At 44.6% G+C, this 25,984-nt stretch overlaps 1 protein-coding gene across 2 annotated transcripts in view; it reads right to left on the reverse strand.

The window, feature by feature from the left end:
• LOC121552898 (transcription regulator protein BACH2) overlaps positions 1–25,984 on the reverse strand; it is a 124,859-nt gene that overhangs the window by 13,727 nt on the left and 85,148 nt on the right. For both annotated transcript variants that reach the window (XM_041865991.2, XM_041865992.2), the window contains exon 3: positions 8,824–10,371. In XM_041865991.2, the coding sequence (XP_041721925.2) occupies positions 8,824–10,371 (1,548 nt within the window). The remainder of the gene's footprint in view (positions 1–8,823; positions 10,372–25,984) is intronic.

Below are 25,984 nucleotides of genomic sequence, written 5' to 3' on the forward strand. Positions count from 1 at the left end.
GCAGTGGCCATACTCTAGCTCAAGAGCAAAAATGTTAAGTAGGCAATAAAAAAGTTGACTAAAATCGTTCCAATCCCGATTAAAATACAATGTCTGTTTAGCGTGTTGGAGGAGTGCAGCTGCTCTTCTCAGGCCTTTTCTCTGTCGTTTAGAAAGCAGAGAGCAGAGACACTGCCAGTTTGTTTTGCCGGTCAGCTGCTTATAGGCAGTGTGCTGCTTGCTTTGAATTTGATGTCGGCATTTGAACTCGGCCTTGTAAGCCTTGTTGTAATCTGATAGCCAGGGGCTAATTTAATTGGGAATTGGGAGGTGAGGAGCCCTCCTTTTTGGTGATCATTCGAAACCAAAAATATATTTTATTCCTATTAAAATATAGGTTGTGATAGCAGTAGACTAGTGCAATTTGGTTTAATGTAGCCTATTGGTATGAGAATAAACAACTGAACAACTTGCTATTTAAAGCATTTCCCTATGGACTATTTTTGGCTTCAAGACAATACAAATTGTAGGCTATAACAAATGTGCATTGTCATGCAGTGACAGAATGATAATTGAGATAATACAAATCATTAATGATGAACTACTTGCTGTAGACTTACTTCAGCATCATCATCTGCTTGCATCCCCCTACCTGTAGCCTACCTTCCTCCGGTATAATAAATGTAATATAATAATATGCCATTTAGCAGACGCTTTTATCCAAAGTGACTTACAGTCATGCGTGCATACATATTTTTTTTTTTGTGTATGGGTGGTCCCGGGGATCGAACCCACTACCTTAGCGTTACAAGCGCCGTGCTCTACCAGCTGAGCTACAGAGGACCACAACGTAAACCTCTCACTCTATCAGTCTTGTTTGCCCATCTTCCTCAATTAAAATGAGATGTTCTTACAGATCAATCTTGCTGGCAAAACGTAATTAAATATTGCTAAGTTATTTAGCTATAGTGTGGATGTAGGGCTGTTTTAAAAAATATATAATTAGCACCCAGACAGTGCAACTTCTGTGTAAGCAACACAATAATATCAAACTGAGACAAGCTGGCCCAGGGAAAAAATTACATGAGCCGCCCCCTCGTTGGATACTATGTTGCAGCATCAATATTCTTGGCGCAGCCTTGTTGATACAAAATGTTTCAATATTCTCAGAGCCGCCTTGTTTGTTGATACGTTTCAATATTCTCAGAACCACCTTGTTGATACAGTGCTTCAGTATTCGCAGAATGTTTCCCTTCCCTGACGAGTGGCGAATAACGCAGACAGGCAAATGCAAAAATGAGCGGGAAGCGCACAAGACAATGCTGGTGGGAAGTGTACGAGACAGTGGCTGGCTACTAGACAGAGGCACTGTCCATTCAGCACCACGCCACGGAGCTTCACTATGCCTACCTGTATGGCGGCGCTGTCCATTCAGCGGTGCTGAATCATTTAAGGCATGTGTAGATTTTCCTTTTGTATTTCGTGATTTTCGTCATTCTTTGGTCGAGTTTGTTTGTCTTCATGATTCCTTATCGATTATAAGCCTAAGTAAGTCGTTTGATGTATGCCTTTTATTTCAATGCATGTGTAGGATTTATCTGGCATAGTTTGCATTTCTGGTCAGCTGTTTTATTCACCGGTTACTTTCACATTGATGTCGGCATTTGAAGTCGGCCTTGTTGTGACTTGATAGTGTGTATTATGCATCTATTTCATGTTGCACTGCCTGCGCCATTCCACAAGTCAATTAGTGAATTTATGATGAGGTTGAGCAGTGGTTGACATTCTATATGCTGTTCCACAGACCTTTGAAATTCCCCTCCCCCCACCCCATTTCGCCATACCCTAGTTTAGTGAATTGACGCCACTGGGAGGGAGGGGGGGGGGACGGGGGGGACGGCTCACTGCTCTTTCTGTACCAGATGGTCCCATCACCTGGGGTAAGTGCTTCACTTCAGAGGACAAAGCAAGGTGCCTATTCATTGAAATCACTCTCCACTGAAGAGCAAATCTAGATGTCAATTTATCCCAGAGAGAGAGTGAGAAGCTTGAATTTCCTCATTAGAAGCCCTCAGTCCTTCCAGAGTCGTTGAGACCATTTCTCATCTCACTCTACATGTGCATGTAGACACACTGGGCCCTGCAGGCTCCCTGCCACTACTAGCCAGGGCATGGCAGTGGCTACAGAGGGAAGAAGAGAGGGAGGGTGATGGAACACATCCACATCCTGCCTGCTCCATGTGGTCTATACGAAGAGAAGATGACTCTTGTCTTTGATGATGGCCCCTCTGAGTGCCATGTAATGAAGACCGATAGTTATAGAGGTCTACGGAGTGACCACACCGGTGTACTGATGGGGGCTCTTTCAGACAGGCTAGAAGAGGGAGGGAGGGAGGAGGGAGGGAGGGAGGGAGGGAGGGAGGGAGGGAGGGAGGGAGGGAGGGAGGGAGGGAGGGAGGGAGGGAGGGAGGGGACGTACAGCCAGCCACCTTTCCACAGCGAGCGAACTTGTGAGGTTCTTTTCTTTTTTCTTCAGGGCAGTGGCGCGCGGTGCAGCGCAGGAGGGATGTCTAGGCTATATTTAGTGGCTCCGCCAGGAGAACCAGTCCAGTAACAAGGCTGGGATGACAGAGTGCAGCTCCGACGGTAGTCATAAATTCAGACCCAAAATGTTCTGGATTCTCACTGCCCCCCTCCCCCCACCCCTTTTTTTCTTCCTTCTTCTCCTCTTTTCCCTCCTCCTTCCCTCTCTCTTCCCTCCCACCTCCCTCCTACCTCTCTCCTACCTCCATCCTCCCTCCTACCTCCCTCCCTCCTACCTCCCTCCTACCTCCCACCTCCCTCCCTACCGCCCTCCTCCTCCCTCCCTCCTCCCTACCTCCCTCCTACCTCCCTCCTCCCGCCTCCCGCCTCCCTCCCGCCTCCCTCCTACCTCCCTCCCTCCCTTCTCCCTCCTACCTCCCTCCCTCCCTCCTACCTCCCTCCCCCCTCCCCCTTCCTCCCTCCCTCCTACCTCCCTCCGTCTCACTCTGTCTCTGGGTCATTATGCTACAAATGGGTCCTGAGTGAAAAGTAGGGCTCATCTGTTACCCGGGCAGCACTGTGTGTCTTGTGCCGCTCTACTCTACTTTCCCCTCACCTCAGACACATAGAGAGAGGCTTGGCAGCTGGCTGCCTGCAGGTCTAGACCTGGGCCGAGCCCTGGGAGTCGGATGGATGGGCGGCCCGACAATGACAGTGGGTTCTGTGCAGCCTGACTGCCAGTGCCCACATGCAGGGTTGGTGACCCACGTTGAACCCTGGGAGGGAGTTTAATACTGCGTCGTCCTGTGAGGAGAGAGGCATGCAGTGCCACCTACTACTGTGTCCCTTCTCAGCTATTGACACAAGCCCCGGGGCAATAAATACTCCCAATTTTCAGAGCAATTTCCTTTGAAAGTCGAAGCAATTTACTAAAATGGCCGTCCCACTCTGATTTATTCTTAAGATCCAACCGTCTACCATTAGTTACTCCTGCCTGCTTTCTAGAGTGCTGCTATTGTGACTGTTGCTCTATCTCTGCATCAAAAAGAGAACTTTATCTGGTAAGTACCATCAACATAAATGTGAACACTAGCGTCTTTCTATGTTTTACATTTACATTTCAGTAATTTAGCAGACGCTCTTATCCAGTAGTGAGTGCATACATTTTCTGACTTTTACATACAAAAATTCCCCCAGTTCCACCGCGTTTAACCATGCAATAAATCACATGTGGTTTATATACAATAAATCATGTGGTTTATAATGTGATTAGAGAGCATCATGCATCCTATGGAGATCTGGGAGAAGATAATGTTCTTACAGAGCCTCGTTTAGTATCTAATAGTATCTTGTTCTCCCGTAAACAGGCGTTATTGCCGGAACCCCCTATGGGAGATGAGTTAGTTAGAGAGGCTCTGTGGTGAAGCGATGGGCTGTGTGTCTGTGAGTACTGCTACTGTAGGATGCCAGGTCCCAGGGGATGGCAACATGGCAGTGACCCAGCTGGCCTTAGGGCTGACATAGAGCCTGTTGGATCTCAGCTGCCAGCCCCTGCATCCGCCCTTCCTCCATTGGGCATCACAACAACAGCCTGACACAATACACACACTCTGGCTGCACACAAGACAAATAACAAAACCTACAAGACTTTTGTTATATATGAATCTCAGTTGGTATCACTAATTTCAGCTTGCTTAGTCACTTCAATAGACAAATAAAAGTAACTTCAAGGGACAAAAAAAAAGTGTCACCGCTTCCTCTCATAACGAGCCATCCATAACATATTAATGCCTTTTTCAAATACAGTAGGCATAAGGCAAAAGGCTGCACCAAATCAGTATATTGTGGTTTACACTGTATGCTAAATAATATTTAGACCACAGACGCATCATATCAAGAGTGTAGCAAGATGTTTTTTGACTGTAGAAATAACAGAAGTGATATTTAGGTCTTGTGTATTTCCTGTGTGAGTCACACCTTCATTCCGGGGTTAATGTTTGGTGGTGAGATAGGAAACATTGTGTTGCCAATATATCAACACGACTTCCCTATCACTCCCACCTCGCTCTCAGATCAATGTTTGCAGTGTACTGTGACCAGACGATGTGTCATTGAGCTCAACGCCTACACAAGGGAGAGAGAGAGAGAGAGAGAGAGAGAGAGGGAGACTGATGTTTTGCGGAAACAGCTCAGAGATCTTCCACCGAGATCCTCTGTGTTTTGTGATGACAATGTCTCAGCTCTTAAATTCTCCTTTATCACTGTGAAATCCATGTCTGTTTCCTCCTCTGTGAGGTATAGTGCAAAAAAATTGGATGTTTTATTGTTAACATACACCGAATATGTGCAGTGAAATGTGTTGTTTTACAGGATCAGCCATAGTAGTACGGCACCCCTGGAGCAAATGAGAGGTAAGTGCCTTGCTCAAGGGCACATCGACAGATTTTATCACATTCAGTATTCGAACCAGTGACCTTTCAGTCACTGTCCCAACGCGCTAACCGCTAGGCTACCTGCTGCCTAAAACATTGACTGGTGGTGGAGTACTGGGCCCGTATTCAAAAAACATGCTGCTCTATTATCACCTCCCCCTGTCCACATAATCTTACTCATTATGATCTGAAAAGGCAAAACTGATCCAAGATCTGCTCTCCTACTTTGCGACTCTATGGTTACAGGCCCTGGTTCAGCTTACATAGTGGCATATCCTCTCCTGACCCTATTGACTGACTCACTAGGTGTCATATGTGCCAGCTGGGAAACAGTTGAACAGAGTTAAGGTGTAAAATTGTAGTCATTAAGTAGTGTGGTGTCTGCTATGTGTCGAGGTGTTGCTAATGCACCAGATGTGGGCTTGTACGCAACACCCCATAACCTCAGTAGTGGGAGCGGCCAGGAGACCTCGAGTGCCTCAGACTACCTTGAATGACTATTGCCTCTCTCGGTCAGATTATCCTCAAGTTGAACAACTTCCTTCCTTGTCAGAATTCATTGTTTCCAGTGCTGGGGCTGCAGCTATTTTTAACAGCAGCAGCGCCGGGCGCTTGCTCTGCTATCTCTCCCTGAGTGGGACCTGGCCTGGCTGCCATTTGCTCTGCAACACACAGAGGGAGAGCCCGAGCCAGAACCTCTTGTCTCCCGGGATGCTAGCTGTTTGTTTGTACAGCCGACTCACTGGGGGGAAAAAGGAAAACAGTGCCCCAGGAAGTATGAGGTAGCAGTTTTGTTACCAGATAAGGTTGGAGGAGAGGAGGGTGGCATTTGGCAATTTGGCATTATGTAATTGCTCTTCTATGCCCCCATCCATAAGGCCATGTCATAAACCAAACAGTACTGAGAGAGAGGTTCTCACACACACAGCAGCATCTGAGACCCAGCACAGCCAGCCAGTCTCATTCATAATACATCTTATCAGCAGCAGACGATAGTAAAGTGGAATGCTGGCAGATATACTGTAAGTCCATGTGGGTCAATAGAGATCTGACAGTGGATATTGTGCGCCACTAATCAACAATTGAGTGTAGTGGTCCATAAACTCATTGACTCACACAAGATGACAAAGGGAACTGGAAATGTCTAAAGAGTAATTTTTGAGACTAAATCAATTGTCTATAATTTACAGCTGGGGCATTCAGCAGTCCTTCAAACGTCTCATAAATCACTGGGGCTGGGTGCCATGCCTCTAAGGTGATAATTACACATGACTGCTAGGGCCGTTTATCTTGCTGCTCTCTGTTTGTGCACAGAAGAAGTGACTGGATTCCTCCACAGTCGGAGGCTCAATCCTGCCACATTGCTCCAACCCCGGTGATACGGGGACTAGGCTCTGTGAATCCGATCACCATGGCAACACACCAGTTTCTCTCTCTCTCTTTCTCTCTCAGCTCCCTGCACGCTTCACGGTCTCAGCCTGAGAAGCGGAGAGCCTTATTCCTTCATACAGAATACGTCTGATGCCTACAACAAAAGCAAATGCTACTGATGCAATAATTTCAAACTGAAATCGAAGAGGCATCAGACGTATTCTGTATGAATAAAAAAAAAATATATATTACATTTTCTTTTTGATGGAACAAAACAGTTTTCATTCAGATTATTATTATACACTTCACTAGTCTATATTCTATCTATCCTCAGTGATCTCAAAGTATACAACAACAGGGCTGTTCTGCAGTCAGTCTGGAGGATGTCAGTCGTCTGGCCGGTGGATTAGGGGATGATTAGGGGATTGGCCATCCTTCCTTGTCAGCAGCACGGCTGGCGCTGCAGGCTGCAGTCTTATCATGACACAACACAGAGCAGACCCTCCTCCACCAAAGGACCTACACAGCTACATCCTCTTTCAATACGCTGCTATTGTCCTATCACTATCACAAACATGACTTTTCCTCAAACTTAGACTATTATGCTCTATCTGTGTATAACACAACATAGCCTACCTTCACTTTCAAGTAGTGTAGGTGTATATCTAATTGTTGATACACTAGAAATGTCACATACACTATAAGCTATATTTGTGTATAATCAACAAAGGCTACCTTCTCCTAGGTGTACAAGTAACTGCCAAAATAAAGGAAACACCAACATAAAGTGTCCTAATAGGGCATTGGGTCACCACGAGCCAGAACAGCTTCAGTGCACCTTGGCATAGATTCTACAAGTGTCTGGAACTCTATTGGAGGGATGCGACACCATTTTGGGCGATATACTGACACCAGGCGATATACAGTTTATACCGTATACAGGAGTATTTCGAAATAACAACTGTATGATTTTCAATGCCGTAAAACATTTTTATGACAGGGGCTGCGGTGGTGTGTGTTACGCCACTGCTTATAACTATACGTTCAGTATAACTATACGAAATCTAAATTATATCCAGCCCAGTGCTCCAGCTATGCATTTGGTTTGCTAACTTGTTAGCTAAGTGGATAGATGTCAAGATCAAGTTTCTTGGTTACAGCAGAGACATTCAATCCCCTCCTGGATCAAGATCCCTGTTGCCTAAATGTTTCTTTGTTGTTGAAATAGCGCCCCTTGTGTGCACTCAGGTAATACCGTGTACCCCGTATGGTACAGAAACGTTATGATGGTATGAAAATCTGGATCCCGCCCAACCCTAGGTGGTGGAAAATGCTGTCTCAGGCGCCGCTCCAGAATCTCCCATAAGTCTTCAACTGGGTTGAGATCTGGTGACTGAGACGGCCATGGCATATGGTTTACATCATTTTCCTGCTCATCAAACCATTCAGTGACCACTCTTGCCCTGTGGATAGGAGCAATGTCATCCTATAGTGGTATAGCCATGTAAAACAAAATAATGGCCTGCCCAGCATTTTTATACATGACTCTAAGCATGATGGGATGTTAATTGCTTAATTACTCAGGAACCACACCTGTGTGGAAGCACCTGCTTTCAATATACTTTGTATCCCTCATGTACTCAAGTGTTTCCATTATTCTGGCAGTTACCTGTATATCTAATTGGTAATGCACTATAAATGTCATAGCACAGCATATGCAGATTGTGTGGAATTGAATTAGAGATGTCAGGTTTGTGGATGGATAATATGAACTAGTCAGCCTGCGCTGCCCTGACAGCTAGGGGGACAGAGATAAAGCCCCAGGAGAAAGCCTTCAGATCCTTAGAGCGAGTCCTGACCCCTCCGCCATGGACCATCTACATCTCAGTCATACAACCCTACTACACTAGCACTTCCCTGTCCACAGGATCAACCAATCACAGCCCTCGACACAACCACCACCTCCTTGGGAGTGTGTGTGTGGGTGTGTGTGCTCAGATTGCTCTAGCGAGCACGCTTGATTCGGACTCTCTCTCTTATTCAGTCTCATTACACAGATCTCCAGCAGTGTGTAAGACAGATTAATAATATCAAAGCACATCTTTGCCCTTGTTCTGTTCGTGGTGGTGCTGCTGTAAATCTTTTAGTGAAAACACTCCCGCTTCAATTACATGATGATCTAATCTAATGACTATTAATGCAGACCTGGAGAGCTAGGTCACCATAGAATTAGGAATTAGAATACTAGAATGGACATGAATCTTTTTATGATGGGATAAAGGTCAGCCATTTTGGTCAGGGAGTTGGTCAACCATGGTTTACCAGTGCTGTTATATTATATTGTGTAAAATAATGAATTAGAAAAATGTATATGCACTGTATGGTTGTCATTTAATATGATCTCTATGTAGGTCACTGTGAGATGATGATGATGATTAGTCCCCAAGGTGGGACTGGGTGTACGAGGCATTGTGTACGTCATGAGAGAAGACAGTGTGACAGTGTCAAAGTCACTCACCTCTCGGCCTTGATCGACTCGGCACGACTCGCTGTCACCCTCGGAGAAGGATCCCGACTCGTCGCTGGAGTTGGTGCCGTACGACTGCTCGCACTTGATTTTGGGGCGCACCTGGTTGAAGAGGGCGTCCCCCCCCATCACGCCCTGTTCCTGCTGGTCGGCGGCAAGGCGGAGTGCCACGTTGGAGCACGGCGAGGTGGAGAACTCAAACTGGGGCAGGCTGCAGGGGGAGCCGCCACTCTCGTCCTCCGCGTAGGAGTAGGAGGAGCAGGAGCTGGAGGTCCGCGTGCGGGTCTCAGAGGGCGGCGAGCGCGAGCACACCTTGATTGGCACTGGGCAGCTGGTGTTTGGCAGCGGGCGACAGAGGACCGGCGGGGGCTCAGTGGTGGCGGAGGCGAGGGAGGGGGCACTGCTGGGGGAGTAGGTCTGGGAGCTGGGAAGGGACTGGCTGGCACCGGCCCACAGGCCCATTGGCGTGTGCTCTGAGAGCTCCATCTCCAAAGAGTTCCCGCCGGGATAGGAATGCACCGGGGTGCCCAGACGGTCGCAGGCCCCTGAGGAGGAAAAGATTACACTGCGGCGGTCCAGCTCCACTTCCTGTTTGCAGACGCCATGGCAGGAGGTGGACTTCAGCGACGAGAGCCTCAGAGGGAAGCCGTCTACCTCCTTCAGGGATGTAACAGACAGGCCCAGCTCCCCAGCAGTGAAGTCTTTTGTTTTGTGATCTCCCTGAGTGGTTCCTTTGTCTTGGGGGCAGACGCTGGCGAGTCTGTTGGCAAATAGCTGCTGCGAGACGTTGGGCAGACCCGGCAGGTCCGCTCCTTTCTTGAAGAAGGTGCGGAGGCAGGTGGGGGACTTGCTCCTCTTGGCGGAGGAGGCGGACAACACTGGGACACTGTCCATCTCCATGCCTGTCTCCTTGTCCAGGCCGTCCTGCTCGTCCCCCGACAGGCACAGCGAGATGGCCTCTTCCTCTGCCCGCGGCTCCACTTTGATGTCTGCCACCGGCGACCTGCTCTGGCCCCGGACTGCCCTGCCGCTGATGCCGCCACTGGTCTCCTTTAATAATAATGTGCTTGGTAAACCTGAGGTACTGGTGTCGTTATTGTGCTTGTTGCAGGCCCACTGGTACCTCCTGTATTTGGGACAGCGGGGGAGGTCGGATGCTCCGTGCATGTCGAAGTCCAGTCGTCCATCGCTGAAGTCACTGGGCACTGCCACGGGTAGCCGGTCCTTGTCCGGGGCGTGCCGTAAGGAGGAAAGGGCTTCAGCGCGCCGGGGTGAGGCGACCTTTGTTGTCGTCTCAGACTGCATGTTCTCATCCTCGGTCTCGTGGTTGCCCTCGGCCGGCACCACCTTGTGGCACAGCAGCAGGCCATCCTCCTCGCTGCGGAGCTGGGCCTCCAGGAAGCGAAAGCACGAGTCCTCCAGGTTGTGCATGCGCAGGAATTCGGCACAGCGGATGACCTCCTGGATGTTTTCTCTGCTGAGTAACAGCTTAGCAGTGTAGGCAAACTGCAACAATGGGGCGAATCCCCTGGCAGTGACCTGAGAAAAAACAGGGAAATTGCCAGCATTACCATCAGCACTGCCATTGTTCTGAGCCCTTGGAGTGTGGTGAGACAAGCCGACAGCTCTAATGACCACAAACAAACACTGTAAAGTACTAGTTCATCTTTTATCGGGTCAGCACCGAACATTGTAAAAAGCCAGTAAATCAAACCCAGTGGTGCTGGGCTGGCTGACTGGCAGGTGGCAGGTTGGGTGTCCATCCCCCGTTTTCATTACAATAACCCTTGTGACATACTGACATTTCACTGGGCTACCACAGTCTGTCTGCCCTGCCACCCGGCGGTGACCTATCACCCTCCCCGGCGGCTCCCACCCACCCCTGTGTTATGTTGATGTACAGGCAGCCTTTGTTGTCATCACAGACTGCAGCTCCTCCTGCTGCTACTGCTGTTGCCTCTCTTCCTGTGTCAGTCCCCTGCAGCCCATCTTTAAGTGCCTGTAAAGCCGAATGGTTTGTAAGACTGCAGCTTATCCTTATTGCAGCCATGTGGCGTAACCTAGGATGGGAATCCTTCAATTTAGACTTAATGCTGGATAATTATGTAAACTCCTGAGCCTGCAGAAGCTTGGAGAGAGAGAGAGAGAGAGAGAGAGAGAGAGAGAGAGAGAGAGTGGGAGGGAGGGAGAAAGAGAGAATGGGAGAGAGAGAGAGAGAGAGAGAGAGAGAGAGAGAGAGAGAGAGAGAGAGAGAGAGAGAGAGAGAGAGAGAGAGAGAGAGAGAGAGAGCAGAGAGAGAGCGAGAGAGAATGGGAGGGAGGGAGAAAGAGAGAATGGGAGGGGGGAAGAGAGAGAGAGAGAGAGAGAGAGAGAGAGAGAGAGAGAGAGAGAGAGAGAGAGAGAGAGAGAAAGAGAGAGAGAGAGAGAATGGAAGGGAGGGAGAAAGAGAGAATGGGAGAGAGAGAGAGAGAGAGAGAGAGAGAGAGAGAGAGAGAGAGAGAGAGAGAGAGAGAGAGAGAGAGAGAGAGAGAGAGAGAGAGAGAGAGAGAGAGAGAGAGAGAGAGAGAGAGAGAGAGAGAGAGAGAGAATGGGAGGGAGGGAGAAAGAGAGAATGGGAGGGGGAGAGAAAGCGAGAGAGAGAGAGAGAGAGAGAGAGAGAGAGATCTCATTTTGAAGGTAAAGAAAAAACAGTTATGAAGTCTTTTTACGTTGCATGTTGGAATTTACAAGGATTGTAAGTCCTCTGCTTTTGGGCTAAAGAGCAGAAACCCAGACTTCCTTAAAGAAATTGATGATGTTGATATTGTAGTACTACAGGAAACATGGTGCAGAGGTGATGTTTCCACTGGCTGTCCACTAGGTTATAGGGAGATAATCGTACCATCCACCAAATTAAAAGGAATCACACAAGGCAGAGACTCAGGGGGAATGCTAATATGGTGTAAATCTGAACTAACTAATTCAATCGAATTGATCAAAACAGTAGAATTCTTTATCTGGCTAAAAATCAACAAGGAGGCTATCTTAACAGATAAAAACGTCTTCCTCTGTGCCACATACATTCCCCCCTCAGAGTCACCCTACTTCAATGAAGAGAGTTTCTCCATTCTAGAGGGGGAGATTAGTCACTTTCAGGCCCAAGGCAATGTGCTGGTCTGTGGAGACCTAAATGCTAGAACAGCAGAAGATCTAGACACTATTAACAGTCATGGGGACAAACACCTACCGGGAAGCAACAACCTTTCCCTCCCCACATACCCCCCCAGAAACAACTATGACAAAGTGAAAAACAAAAATGGAGTACAGATCCTGAAGCTCTGTCGAACAATGGGTCTGTACATAGTCAATGGTAGGCTAAGAGGGGACTCTTTTGGTAGGTACACCTACAGCTCATCCCTTGGCAGCAGTACTGTAAACTACTTCATCACCGACCTCAACCCAGAGTCTCTCAGAGCCTTCACAGTCAGCCCACTAACACCTCTCTCAGACCACAGTAAAATCACAGTGTATCTGAGAAGAGCAGATGAAGCATCACGGCCCAATAAATTACATGGTACTAAACAGACCTATAGATGGAGTGCAAACAGTACAGAAATCTACCAAAAAGCAATTAGTAGCCAAAAAATACAATCTCTCCTGGACAACTTTTTAGCCTTAACATTCTCCTACAGCAATGAAGGTGTACATTTGGCCGTTTGGAACATAAACTTTATATTTGACAAATTAGCCTCCTTGGCTAATCTTAAGAAACATAAGAGCAAAACAAAAAGAATAGATAATGAAAAATGGTTTGATAATGATTGCAAAAATCTAAGAAAGTCATTGAGAAATATATCTAATCAAAAACACAGAGACCCAGACAACAAAAATATACGCCTTCAATATGGGGAAACACGGAAGCAATACAAACACACCCTAAGAACAAAAAAAGAACAGCACATTAGAAATCAGCTGGATGTGATTGAGGAAACCATAGAATCAAACCACTTCTGGGAGAATTTGAATAAATTAAACAAACCTCATAATGAGGAATTGGCTATCCAAAATGGGGATATGTGGAGAAATCACTTTGCAAACCTCTACAGCAATATAACAAAGAGCCCAGAACAACAAGATATACAAGAAAAATTACAAATCCTTGAATCAGCAGTCAAAGACTATCAGAATCCTGTGTATACCCCAATTACAGAACAAGAATTATTGGAAAAACTTTGCACTCTCCAACCCAAAAAGGCCTGTGGTGCTGATGGTATTTTAAATGACATTATAAAATATACAGACCACAAATCAAATTCAAATTGGCTATACTCAAACTCTTCAACATTATCCTAACTGAAGGTATTTTCCCCGATATTTGGAACCAAGGATTGATCACACCAATTTATAAAAATGGAGACAAATTTGACGCAAATAATTACAGAGGAATTTGCGTTAACAGCAACTTGGGGAAAATTCTCAGCAGTATCATAAACAGCAGACTACATCATTTCCTTGATGAACACAACGTCCTAAGCAGAAGCCAGATTGGATTTGTAAAAAATGATCGTACAACAGACCACATTTACACCCTCCACACTCTAATTGACAAACAAGTAAACCAAAACAAAGGCAAAATCTACTCGTGTTTTGTAGACTTCAAGAAAGCATTTGATTCAATTTGGCACAAAGGTCTTTTTTACAAACTAATAGAACGTGGTATTGGAGGGAAAACATATGATGTTATTAAATCAATGTACACTAAAAACAAATGTGCGATTAAAATCGGCAACAAGCAAACAGACTTCTTCTCTCAGGGACGTGGAGTGAAACAGGGCTGCCCAATAAGTCCAACACTATTTAACATCTACATTAATTAATTGGCAAAAACATTAGAAGAATCGGCAGCACCTGGTCTCACCCTACACAACACTGAAATCAAGTGTCTGCTGTACACAGATGACCTGGTGCTACTGTCTCCCACTAAGGAGGGGTTACAGCAGCATCTAGATCATCTGCACAGGTTCTGTCAGACCTGGGCCCTGGCCGTTAATAAAAAAACCCTGAATATAATGATATTCCAAAAAAGGTCCGGAAATCAGGATGACAAATATAAATTCTATTTGGACACAGTTCTATTAGAACACACCAAAAATTATACGTATGTAGGACTAAATATCAGCAACACAGGTAGCTTTCACATGGCTGTGAATGAGCTGAGAGACAAAGCAAGAAGAGCATTCTATGCCATTAAAAGGATTATTAAAATCGAAATTCCAATTAGAATCTGGCTCAAAATGTTCCAATCAGTTATAAAACCAATTGCTCTATATGGCAGCGAAGTATGGGGTCCGCTCTCTAATACTGAATTCACCAAATGGCACAAACATCCAATCGAAATACTGCATGCAGAGCTTTGCAAGACTGTATTGCAAGTGCAAAGAAAAACTCAAAATAACGCATGTAGAGCAGAATTGGGCCAATACCCCCTCCTTATTCTAATAGAAAAAAGAGCCATCAAATTTTACAACCATCTAAAAACAAGTGACCCCAAAACATTCCATCACACAGCTCTACTATGTCAAGAGATGAAACAAGAGAAGAGTCCCCTCAGCCAGCTGGTTCTGAGGCTCAGTTCACTAACCAAAACCAACCTCATAGAGCCTCAGGACAGCACTCAGAAAATCTGGCCCAACCAAATCATCACAAAGCAAAAATAAAAATATATCACCTATTGGAAAGACACCACAAAAAATCAAAGTAAACTTCAATGCTATTTGGCTCTAAACAGACAGTACATGGTGGCAGACTATCTGACCACTGTGACTGATAGAAAACTGAGGAAAACAATGACTAGGTACAGACTCAGTGAGCACAGTCTGGCTATAGAGACCGGTCGTCACAGGCAAACCTGGCTGCCCAGAGAGGACAGGCTGTGCTCACTCTGCCCCCGGGGAGAGGTAGAGACAGAGCTGCATTTCCTATTACACTGTGACAAATACTCAGACCTAAGAGAACCTTTCTTTCCCAAAATTATCATTCAGTACAAAGAATTTGAAACTATAAAAGAGGAAGAAAAAATCCAATATTTATTGGGTGAAAAACCAAAATGTGCAGTTTGGCAGCCAAATATGTGTCCTCCTGCCACAACCTGAGGGACAGCCAGTGAAAAGTGTAATGTAATGTCAATAATATTTCCTGATTTGTTTTGGCTTTCATACCATGTAATGTGTCTTCTCAGTCATGTTGAGACTGGTCGACTAATATTGCTTTAATGTATTGTTATTCTCATTAATATTGTTGTTGTAGTTGCTGTTAATGGTAATCCCATTTCCACTACTACTATTATTATTGCTGTTGGTCCCACCATTTTTGTTATATCTATACTTTGACAATGTAAGTAATTTTACTTGCCATGTCAATAAAGTTTATTTAATTGAATTGAATTGAATTGAGAGAGAGAGAGAGAGAGAGAGAGAGAGAGAGAGAGAGAGGGAGGGAGGGAGAGAGAGAGAGAGAGAGAGAGAGAGAGAGAGAGAGAGAGAGAGAGAGAGAGAGAGAGAGAGAGAGAGAGAGAGAGAGAGAGAGAGAGAGAGAGAGAGAGAGAGAGAGAGAATGGGAGGGAGGGAGAGAGAGAGCGAATGGGAGGGAGGGAGGGAGGGAGAAAGAGAGAATGGGAGGGAGAGAGAGAGAGAATGGGAGGGAGGGAGAGAGAGAGAGAGAGAGAGAGAGAGAGAGAGAGAGAGAGAGAGAGAGAGAGAGAGAGAGAGAGAGAGAGAGAGAGAGAGAGAGAATGGGAGAATGGGAGGGAGGGAGAGAGAGAGAGAATGGGAGAATGGGAGGGAGGGAGAGAGAGAGAGAATGGGAGGGAGGGAGAGAGAGAGAGAGAGAGAGAGAGAGAGAGAGAGAGAGAGAGAGAGAGAGAGAGAGAGAGAGAGAGAGAGAGAGAGAGAGAGAGAGAGAGAGAGAGAGAGAGAGAGAGAGAGAGAGAGAGAGAGATGTGTGTGTAGAGGAAAACCAGTGTGAAACTCTTTTTTGAGAGTCACACCCCTTGTTCAGGCAACAGTAGCACACAGCACTGTTTTACAACAGTCTCTGATGAAGAATGTACCCCTGTTAGACGCTTGCTCGAGGAATGCCATCACAAACCACACACAAAGCAAGGTGCGCTCACGATGCAATTACGAGGGCTTCACTTTGAATAGGGGATAGCCATTGTTCATTCAACAAAGCACCTTTTCTTTGCCTGAGTGATGTAAAGTCCCTGGTACAATAATTAACGGGCTCTCTCAGATGTAAGGAACCAGTAGCACAATCTGTTTTTAATGAGCAGGGAGCAAGAGCCCATTGTTTACTGATTGTTTTGCTTCCCATTTTTGGGAGGAACAACACAAGATTAATTACTCTAGGTCAGTGGTCACCAACCCATTGATCGCGACTGGTCCATCTCCAAGGTATTCCTAGTCGATCACCAACCATTTCTATAAAAAACCCAACGATGAAGCGTTCCTATTTTTTTTATTGTTTCGTGTTGTTGGCGGTAGGTGCACTTGATTCAGCAGCCCTAACGCAGGGAAGGCAGAGTGTTCCCATTTTGAACCATTTCATGTGTCTGAAGTTATAACTCCGCCGACCCGGCAGGCCCAGAGAGCAAATCAGGTGCACCTACAGGCCTACCACTGGCCAGTCAGATAGCTCAGTTCACTGTGTCTGCACAGTTTCCTGGAGCAATAGACTGTCAAAAGAAGCCTTGAGCGCACAGCAAAATTGATGCTGTGAGATTTCTAAACTTCTAAAACCATGACTAGAGAGAGACAACGAATACAGCAAAGAGCTGCTGTTTTTATGAGTAAGTTCATGTTTAAGTTGTTATTCAGCACTGTCAACACTTTGTTCAACACTTTTATAAGCCATAAAATGCTACAACCAGCACTGCAGCTGCAATGAATGAGTATAGCAAAGTGATCCAATAAGCTTGCGTTGTTATTATTAGTGGCTTGTCTCTTTTTTTATATCAAGTAATATTTCACTTTATCTGGACATCGGATTAACAACATGAATTGGTGCATGAGGCAGAAATAATGCAGTGCGACATGAGTTTCGCCATCAGCTGGAAGACTGTGTCCCCTTTTCTCAGAGGAGGGAGGTAGAGAGAAGGGACGGTGAGTTGGGTGAGAGCCAGCCTCACCGCTGCTCTCTCACTCCCCTCAGACTGACCATCAGTTGCAGGCCATCAGTCCACTAAAATAAAATAAAAAGCTAATGATTATGCTCACTCAGCTGTGCCTCAAACCTAATTTACAACATATTATCTATTATTTGTTTTTTTATATATATTTTTTTATTTTACCTTAATTTAACTAGGCAAGTCAGTTAAGAACAAATTCTTATTTACAATGACGGCCTACACCTGCCAAACCCGGACGACACTGGGCCAATTGTGCGCCGCCCTATGGGACTCCCAATCACGGCCGGTTGTGATACAACCTGGAATCGAACCAGGGGGTCTGTAGTGACACCTCAAGCACTGAGATGTAGTGCCTTAGACCGCTGCGCCACTCGGGAGCCCAAGTTACAAGTGTGATCATATACCTAAAATGTTTTAATATAATGATAAACATAATAGCCAATATGCAGTGATAATGCAGTGGGCATCTAGCCTACTACAAACCTCATTGCTACATAAATGTTTTTAATAGGTTAATGTTGCACAGGCTTATGTTTTTTAAGTCATGTAAAAATAAATAAAAATCTAAAGCAGTAGATCTCGGCTTGCATTTTGACTTAGAAAGTGATCTTGACTCAGAAAATACTGGTGACCACTGTTCTAGATGTTATGGTACTCTCTCTCTCTCTCTCTCTCTGGGGGCTGTAGCAGTAGAGGCTGTTCACGGCTCTGCACTCCCGTGCTCGGTGCCAGGCACCCTGCTAGTAAAACAGGATTTTCCCTCCTCAGAAATCAATCTTGCAAACCACAAAAATTTGCTTTGTGGATTTTTCCGTTTGGAAAAACAACCGGGCAGTGTTTATGAGGAAAAGCAAATATAGGCCTAGAGGGGAAATTTTTTTGTCATTTGAATCATTCCTAGCAGGAGGAGTGAAAACACTGGGATGTGTGATGTGTCGATGTTGTTGGAGGGATTATTCTAAATGGGTTTAAATACACAACATTTATGAATTTTTATCCTATAAGGATACTATTTTTGTAATTTTTTCTCTGGTTCCCTGATAACACAACAGATATATTGATGTTAGGCTACTCCCTAGACTGGACTCTCCACTACTGATGAACACAGCACCTCTACTATAACGCTGCAGCACCACTCGGCCACATCAGTGTGCGCACACACGCACACGCACACACACACAGACACACACACACACACAGCATATACACACACACCTCGCCGCAGACAGAGAGAGAGCGAGAGAGAGACAGCAGTGCCCCAAACCAGAAGTGAGGCAGGGCCAGGTGACTACTCCCTGCCACCCACTGGTCTCATTTATCCACTATCCACCCCTCCCTTTCTTTTACACACACACAACCAGCTAAAGATAAAAGTGGTCTGGGCTTAAATGAGACTGATTGGCTGGGCTGGGCCAGCCCCATCCAGGGCTGCTGATAAACAGACTGCCCAGAGCTGCTGCTGGGGGAAAAGTGCTGAGTAAAAATACTCTAAAACACTACTTAAGTCATTTTTGGGGGTATCTGTAATTTACTTTACTATTTATATTTTTGACAACTTTTACTTTTACTTCACTACATTCCTAAAGAAAATAATGTACTTTTTACTCCATACATTTTCCCTGACACCCAAAAGTACTCATTACATTTTGAATACTTAGCAGGACAGGAAAATTGTCCAATTCACGCACTTATCAAGTGAACATCCCTACTGCCTCTGATCTGGTGGACTCACTAAACACAAATGCTTAGTTAGTAAATGATGTCTGAGTGTTGGAGTATGCCTCTGGCATCCATAAAAAAAACAGTTTTGAAAATGGTGCTGTCTGGTTTGCTTGACATAAGGAATTTGAATAGATTTTTACTTTTGATACTTAAGTATGAGCAATTACATTTACTTTTGATTCTTAAGTATATTTAAAAGCAAATACTTTTAGACTTTTCCTCAAGTAGTATTTTACTGGGTGACTTTCACTTTTAATTGAGTCATTTTCTATGAAGGTATGTTTACTTTTACTCAAGTATGACAATTGGATACTTTTCCCACCACTGCTCTGCACCATATGTGATTACACCAGTGTTACAACCAGCACAGTATCCTAATGAAGGCAAGCGTGAGGGATCCGGAGAAAGAGAGCAAAAGAAAGAAAGAAAGAGAGAGAGAGAGAGAGAGAGAGAGAGAGAGAGAGAGAGAGAGAGAGAGAGAAAGAGAGAGGAGACGGACCCACTGGTTGCCCTCTAGGTTACAGAGAGCTGGTAGTCCCATCCACCAAACTACCAGGTGTGAAACAGGGAAAGGACTCAGGGGGTATGCTAATTTGGTATAGAGCAGACCTAACTCACTCTATTAAATTAATCAAAACAGGAACATTTTACATTTGGTTAGAAATTCAAAAGGAAATTATCTCAACAGAGAAAAATGTCCTCCTGTGTGCTACCTATATCCCCCCACTAGAATCCCCATACTTTAATGAAGACAGCTTCTCCATCCTGGAGGGGGAAATAAATCATTTCCAGACCCAGGTACATGTACTAGTCTGTGGCGACCTAAATGCCAGAACTGGACAAGAACCTGACACCCTCAGCACACAGGGGGTCAAACACCTACCTGGAGGTGACAGCATTCCCTCCCCCATATGCCCCCCTAGGCACAACTACGACAACATAACCAACAAAAACGGGTCACGACTCCTGCAGCTCTGTCGCACACTGGGTATGTACATAGTCAATGGTAGGCTTCGAGGGGACTCCTGTGGTAGGTACACCTATAGCTCATCTCTTGGCAGTAGTACTGTAGACTACTTTATCACTGACCTCAACCCAGAGTCTCTCAGAGCGTTCACAGTCAGCCCACTGACACCCCTATCAGACCATAGCAAAATCACAGTCTACTTGAACAGAGCAATACTCAATCATGAGGCATCAAAGCCAAAGGAACTGAATAATATTAAGAAATGCTATAGATGGAAGTAAAGTAGTGTTGAAACCTACCAAAAAACAATTAGGCAACAACAAATTCAATCCATTCTAGACAACTTCCTGGACAAAACATTCCACTGTAATAGTGAAGGTGTAAACTTGGCAGTAGAAAACCTAAACAGTATATTTGACCTCTCAGTGTCACGCCCTGGCTCTGGGGACTCTTAATTGTTGAGCCAGGGTGTGGATTTTCATTGTTTAGTTTTCTATGTTTTTCGTTCTAGATCGTTTATATCTATGTTGGCCAGGGTGGTTCCCAATCAGAGACAGCTGTAGCTCATTGTCTCTGATTGGGGACCATACTTAGGCAGCCTATTGGCATGTTAGTTTTGTGGGATCTTGTTCCGTTTGGTTTGGTGTGTATAACCTAGGACTTCACGTATCGTTTGGTTTATTGTTTTGGTTCGTGTGTGTACACAAATAAAGAATGTACGCTTATCACGCTGCGCCTTGGTCCGCTTCATCTGTCGACGATCGTGACACTCAGCTTCCCTATCAAATCTAAAAATCTCTAACAGAAAACCAAAGAAAAGAAACAACAGTGATAAATGGTTTGATGAAGAATGCAAAAACCTAAGAAAGAAATTGAGAAACCTATCCAACCAAAAACATAAGAGACCCAGAAAACCTGAGCCTACGCCTTCACTATGGTGAATCACTAAAACAATACAGAAATACACTATGGAAAAATAAGGAACAGACTCTAACCACTTCTGGGAAAATTGGAAAACACTAAACAAACAACAACACGAAGAGCTATCTATCCAAAACGGAGATGTATGGGTAAACCACTTCTCCAATCTTTTTGGACCTATAACAGAGAACAAACTGAATCTGAAGTCAAATGTCTACTGTTTGCTGATGATCTGGTGCTTCTGTCACCAACCAAGGAGGGCCTACAGCAGCACCTAGATATTCTGCACAGATTCTGTCAGACCTGGGCCCTGACAGTAAATCTCAATAAGACAAAAATAATGGTGTTCCAAAAAAGGTCCAGTTGCCAGGACCACAAATACAAATTCCATCTAGACACCGTTGCCCTAGAGCACACAAAAACTATACATACCTCGGCCTAAACACCAGCGCCACAGGTAACTTCCACAAAGCTGTGAACGATCTGAGAGACAAGGCAAGAAGGGCCTTCTATGCCATCAAAAGGAACATACAATTTGACATACCAATTAGGATCTGGCTAGAAATACTTGAATCAGTTATAGAACTCCCAAACCTTCCATAACAAAGCTATCACATACAGAGAGATGAACTTGGAGAAGAGTCCCCTAAGTAAGCTGGTCCTGGGGCTCTGTTCACAAACACAAACAGACCCCACAGAGCCCCAGGACAACAACAACAACAACAACACAATTAGACCCAACCAAATCATGAGAAAACAAAAAGAGAATTACTTGACACATTGGAAAGAACAAACAAAAAAAAAACGGAGCAAACTAGAATGCTATTTGGCCCTAAACAGAGAGTACACAGTGGTAGAATACCTGACCACTGTGACTGACCCAAACTTAAGGAAAGTTTTGACTATGTACAGACTCAGTGAGCATAGCCTTGCTATTGAGAAAGGCCGCCGTAGGCAGACCTGGCTCTCAAGAGAAGACAGGCTATGTGCACACTGCCCACAAAATGAGGTGGAAACTGAGCTGCACTTCCTAATCTCCTGCCAAATGTATGACCATATTAGAGACACATATTTCCCTCAGATTACAGCGATCCACAAAGAATTCGAAAACAAACCCAATTTTGATAAACTCCCTTATCTACTGGGTGAAAAACCACAGTGTGCCATCACAGCTGCAATATTTGTGACCTGTTGCCACAAGAAAAGGGCAACCAGTGAAGAACAAACACCATTGTAAATACAACCCATATTTATGTTTATTTATTTTCCCATTTGTACTTGTTTCCTATTTGCACATTGTTACAACACTGTATATATACAGTGGGGAAAACAAGTATTTGATACACTGCCAAGGTTTTCCTACTTACAAAGCATGTAGAGGTCTGTAATTTTTATCATAGGTACACTTAAACTGTGAGAGACGGAATCTAAAACAAAAGAAAATCACATTGTATGATTTTTAAGTAATTAATTTGCATTTTATTGCATGACATAAGTATTTGATACATCACAAAAGCAGAACTTAATATTTGGTACAGAAACCTTTGTTTGCAATTACAAAGATCATACGTTTCCTGTAGGTCTTGACCAAGTTTGCACACACTGCAGCAGGGATTTTGGCCCACTTCTCCATACAGACCTTCTCCAGATCCCTCAGGTTTTGGGGCTGTCGCTGGGCAATACGGACTTTCAGCTCCCTCCAAAGATTTTCTATTGGGTTCAGGTCTGGAGACTGGCTAGGCCACTCCAGGACCTTGAGATGCTTCTTACGGAGCCACTCCTTAGTTGCCCTGGCTGTGTGTTTCGGGTCGTTGTCATGCTGGAAGACCCAGCCACGACCCATCTTCAATGCTCTTACTGAGGGAAGGAGGTTGTTGGCCAAGATCTCGCGATACATGGCCCCATCCATCCTCCCCTCAATACGGTGCAGTCGTCCTGTCCCCATTGCAGAAAAGCATCCCCAAAGAATTATGTTTCCACCTCCATGCTTCACGGTTGGGATGGTGTTCTTGGGGTTTTACTCATCCTTCTTCTTCCTCCAAACACGGCGAGTGGAGTTTAGACCAAAAAGCTATATTCTTGTCTCATCAGACCACATGACCTTCTGCCATTCCTCTTCTGGATCATCCAGATGGTCATTGGCAAACTTCCGACGGGCCTGGACATGCGCTGGCTTGAGCAGGGGGACCTTGCGTGCGCTGCAGGATTTTAATCCATGACGGCGTAGTGTGTTACTAATGGTTTTCTTCGAGACTGTGGTCCCAGCTCTCTTCAGGTCATTGACCAGGTCCTGCCGTGTAGTTCTGGGCTGATCCCTCACCTTCCTCATGATCATTGATGCCCCACGAGGTGAGATCTTGCATGGAGCCCCAGACCGAGGGTGATTGACCGTCATCTTGAACTTCTTCCATTTTCTAATAATTGCGCCAACAGTTGTTGCCTTCTCACCAAGCTGCTTGCCTATTGTCCTGTAGCCCATCACAGCCTTGTGCAGGTCTACCATTTTATCCCTGATGTCCTTACACAGCTCTCTGGTCTTGGCCATTGTGGAGAGGTTGAAGTCTGTTTGATTGAGTGTGTGGACAGGTGTCTTTTATACAGGTAACGAGTTCAAACAGGTGCAGTTAATACAGGTAATGAGTGGAGAACAGGAGGGCTTCTTAAAGAAAAACGAACAGGTCTGTGAGAGCCGGAATTCTTACTGGTTGGTAGGTGATCAAATACTTATGTCATGCAATAAAATGCAAATTAATTACTTAAAAATCATACAATGAGGTCTGTATGGAGAAGTGGGCCAAAATCCCTGCTGCAGTGTGTGCAAACTTGGTCAAGACCTACAGGAAACGTATGATCTCTGTAATTGCAAACAAAGGTTTCTGTACCAAATATTAAGTTCTGCTTTTCTGATGTATCAAATACTTATGTCATGCAATAAAATGCAAATTAATTACTTAAAAATCATACAATGTGATTTTCTTTTGTTTTAGATTCCGTCTCTCACAGTTGAAGTGTACCTATGATAAAAATTACAGACCTCTACATGCTTTGTAAGTAGGAAAACCTGCAAAATCGGCAGTGTATCAAATACTTGTTCTCCCCACTGTACATAATATGACATTTGAAATGTCTTTATTCTTTTGAAACTTCTGAATGTAATGTTTACTGTTAATATTTATTGTTTATTTCACTTTTGTTTACTATCTACTTCACTTGCTTTGGCAATGTTAACATACGTTTCCCATGCCAATAAAGCCCTTAAATTGAAATTGCAATTGAAATTGAATTGCGAGAGCGAGAGAGAGAAGGTGTGAGGAAAAGAAAGGGAAACAGGGAAAGATGGTTGCACTTGCAACCTAAAAAGCCACACTTGAAAGGGATGATAAACTAAAATGAAAGGGAGAACAAAAAGCGAAGGTGGAGGATATAAAGCACATTTCCTGGTCATTACTGGATAGACGTTGACATATGAAGTGTTTCAGGACGTTAGCAACACTTATTGTAGGCGTTAATACAAAGGGACACATGAATCAAGGTGACAGATCTGGGCTTGTGGACCGGGTGGGTCAGGCCTGCTCTGTTTCTATGGACTGGGGAGGGAGGCGATACCATTCCAGAGCAGGACATTATAGCAAGAGTACATCACAGAACCCTGACAATTCATAAGCTGTTTTTATGAAGTCTGCCCAATATCCTTTCATAAACAGGAAGTGTGGAATACTATTACCCCCCTCCCTCTCTTTCTCCTTCCTCTAGTGCTCTTTCTCTTTTTCTCTTTTTCTCTTTTTCTCTCTCTCTCTCTCTCTCTCTCTCTCTCTCTCTCTCTCTCTCTCTCTCTCTCTCTCTCATTCAATTTCAATTTAAGGGCTTTAACATTGCAAAAGCAAGTGAAATAGATCATTAACAAAAGTGAAATAAACAATACAAATTAACAGTAAACATTACACTCACAAAAGTTCCAAAATAATAAAGACATTTCAAATGTCATAATATGTGCAAATAGTTAAAGTAAATAAGGGAAAATAAATAAACATAAATATGGGTTGTATTTACAATGGTGTTTGTTCTTCACTGGTTGCCCTTTTCTTGTGGCAACAGGTCACAAATCTTACTGCTGTGATGGCACACTGTGGTATTTCTCCCAATAGATATGGGAGTTTATCAAAATTGGGTTTGTTTTCGAATTCTTTGTGGATCTGTGTAATCTGAGGGAAATATGTGTCTCTAATATGGTCATACATTTGGCAGGAGATTAGGAAGTGCAGCTCAGTTTCCACCTCATTTTGTGGGCAGTGTGCACATAGCCTGTCTTCTCTTGAGAACCAGGTCTGCCTACGGCAGCCTTTCTCAATAGCAAGGCTATGCTCACTGAGTCTGTACATAGTCAAAGCTTTCCTTAAGTTTGGGTCAGTAACAGTGGTCAGGTATTCTGCCACTGTGTACTCTCTGTTTAGGGCCAAATAGCATTCTAGTTTGCTCTGCTTTTTTGTTAATTCTTTCCAATGTGTCAAGTAATTATCTTTTTGTTTTCTCATGATTTGGTTGGGTCTAATTGTGTTGCTGTCCTGGGGCTCTGTGGGGTCTGTTTGTGTTTGTGAACAGAGCCCCAGGTCCCGCTTGCTTAGGGGACTCTTCTCCAGGTTAATCTCTCTGTAGATGATGGCTTTGTTATGCAAGGTTTGGGAATCGCTTCCTTTTAGGTGGTTGTAGAATTTAACGGCTCTTTGCTGGATTTTGATAATTAGCGGGTATCAGCCTAATTCTGCTCTGTATGCATTATTTGGTGTTTTACATTGTACATGGAGGATATTTTTGCTGAATTCTCAGTTTGGTGTTTGACAGAAGCACCAGATCATCAGGAAACAGTAGACATTTGACTTCAGATTCTAGTAGGGTGAGGCCGGGTGCTGCAGACCGTTCTAGTGCCATTGCCAATTCGTTGATATAAATGTTGAAGAGGGTGGGGCTTAAGCTGCATCCCTGTCTCACCCCACAGCCCTGTGGAAAGAAATGTGTGTGTTTTTTGCCAATTTTTACCGCACACTTGTTGTTTGTGTACATGGATTTTTATCATGTTGGATGTTTTCCTCCAGCACCCCTTTCCATCAATTTGTATAGCAGACCCTCATGCCAAATTGAGTCAAAAGCTTTTTTGAAGTCAACAAAGCATGAGAAGACTTTGCCTTTGTTTTGGTTTGTTTGTCAATTATGGTGTGTAGGGTGAATATGTGGTCTGTCGTATGGCAATTTGGTAAAAAGCCAATTTGACATTTGCTCAGTACATTGTTTTCACTGAGGAAATGTACGAGTCTGCTGTTAATGATAATGCAGAGGATTTTCCCAAGGTTGCTGTTGACGCATATCCCACAGTAGTTATTGGG

Source organism: Coregonus clupeaformis, chromosome 36 (assembly GCF_020615455.1).
Source record: "Coregonus clupeaformis isolate EN_2021a chromosome 36, ASM2061545v1, whole genome shotgun sequence".
Classification (NCBI taxonomy): Eukaryota; Metazoa; Chordata; class Actinopteri; order Salmoniformes; family Salmonidae; genus Coregonus; species Coregonus clupeaformis.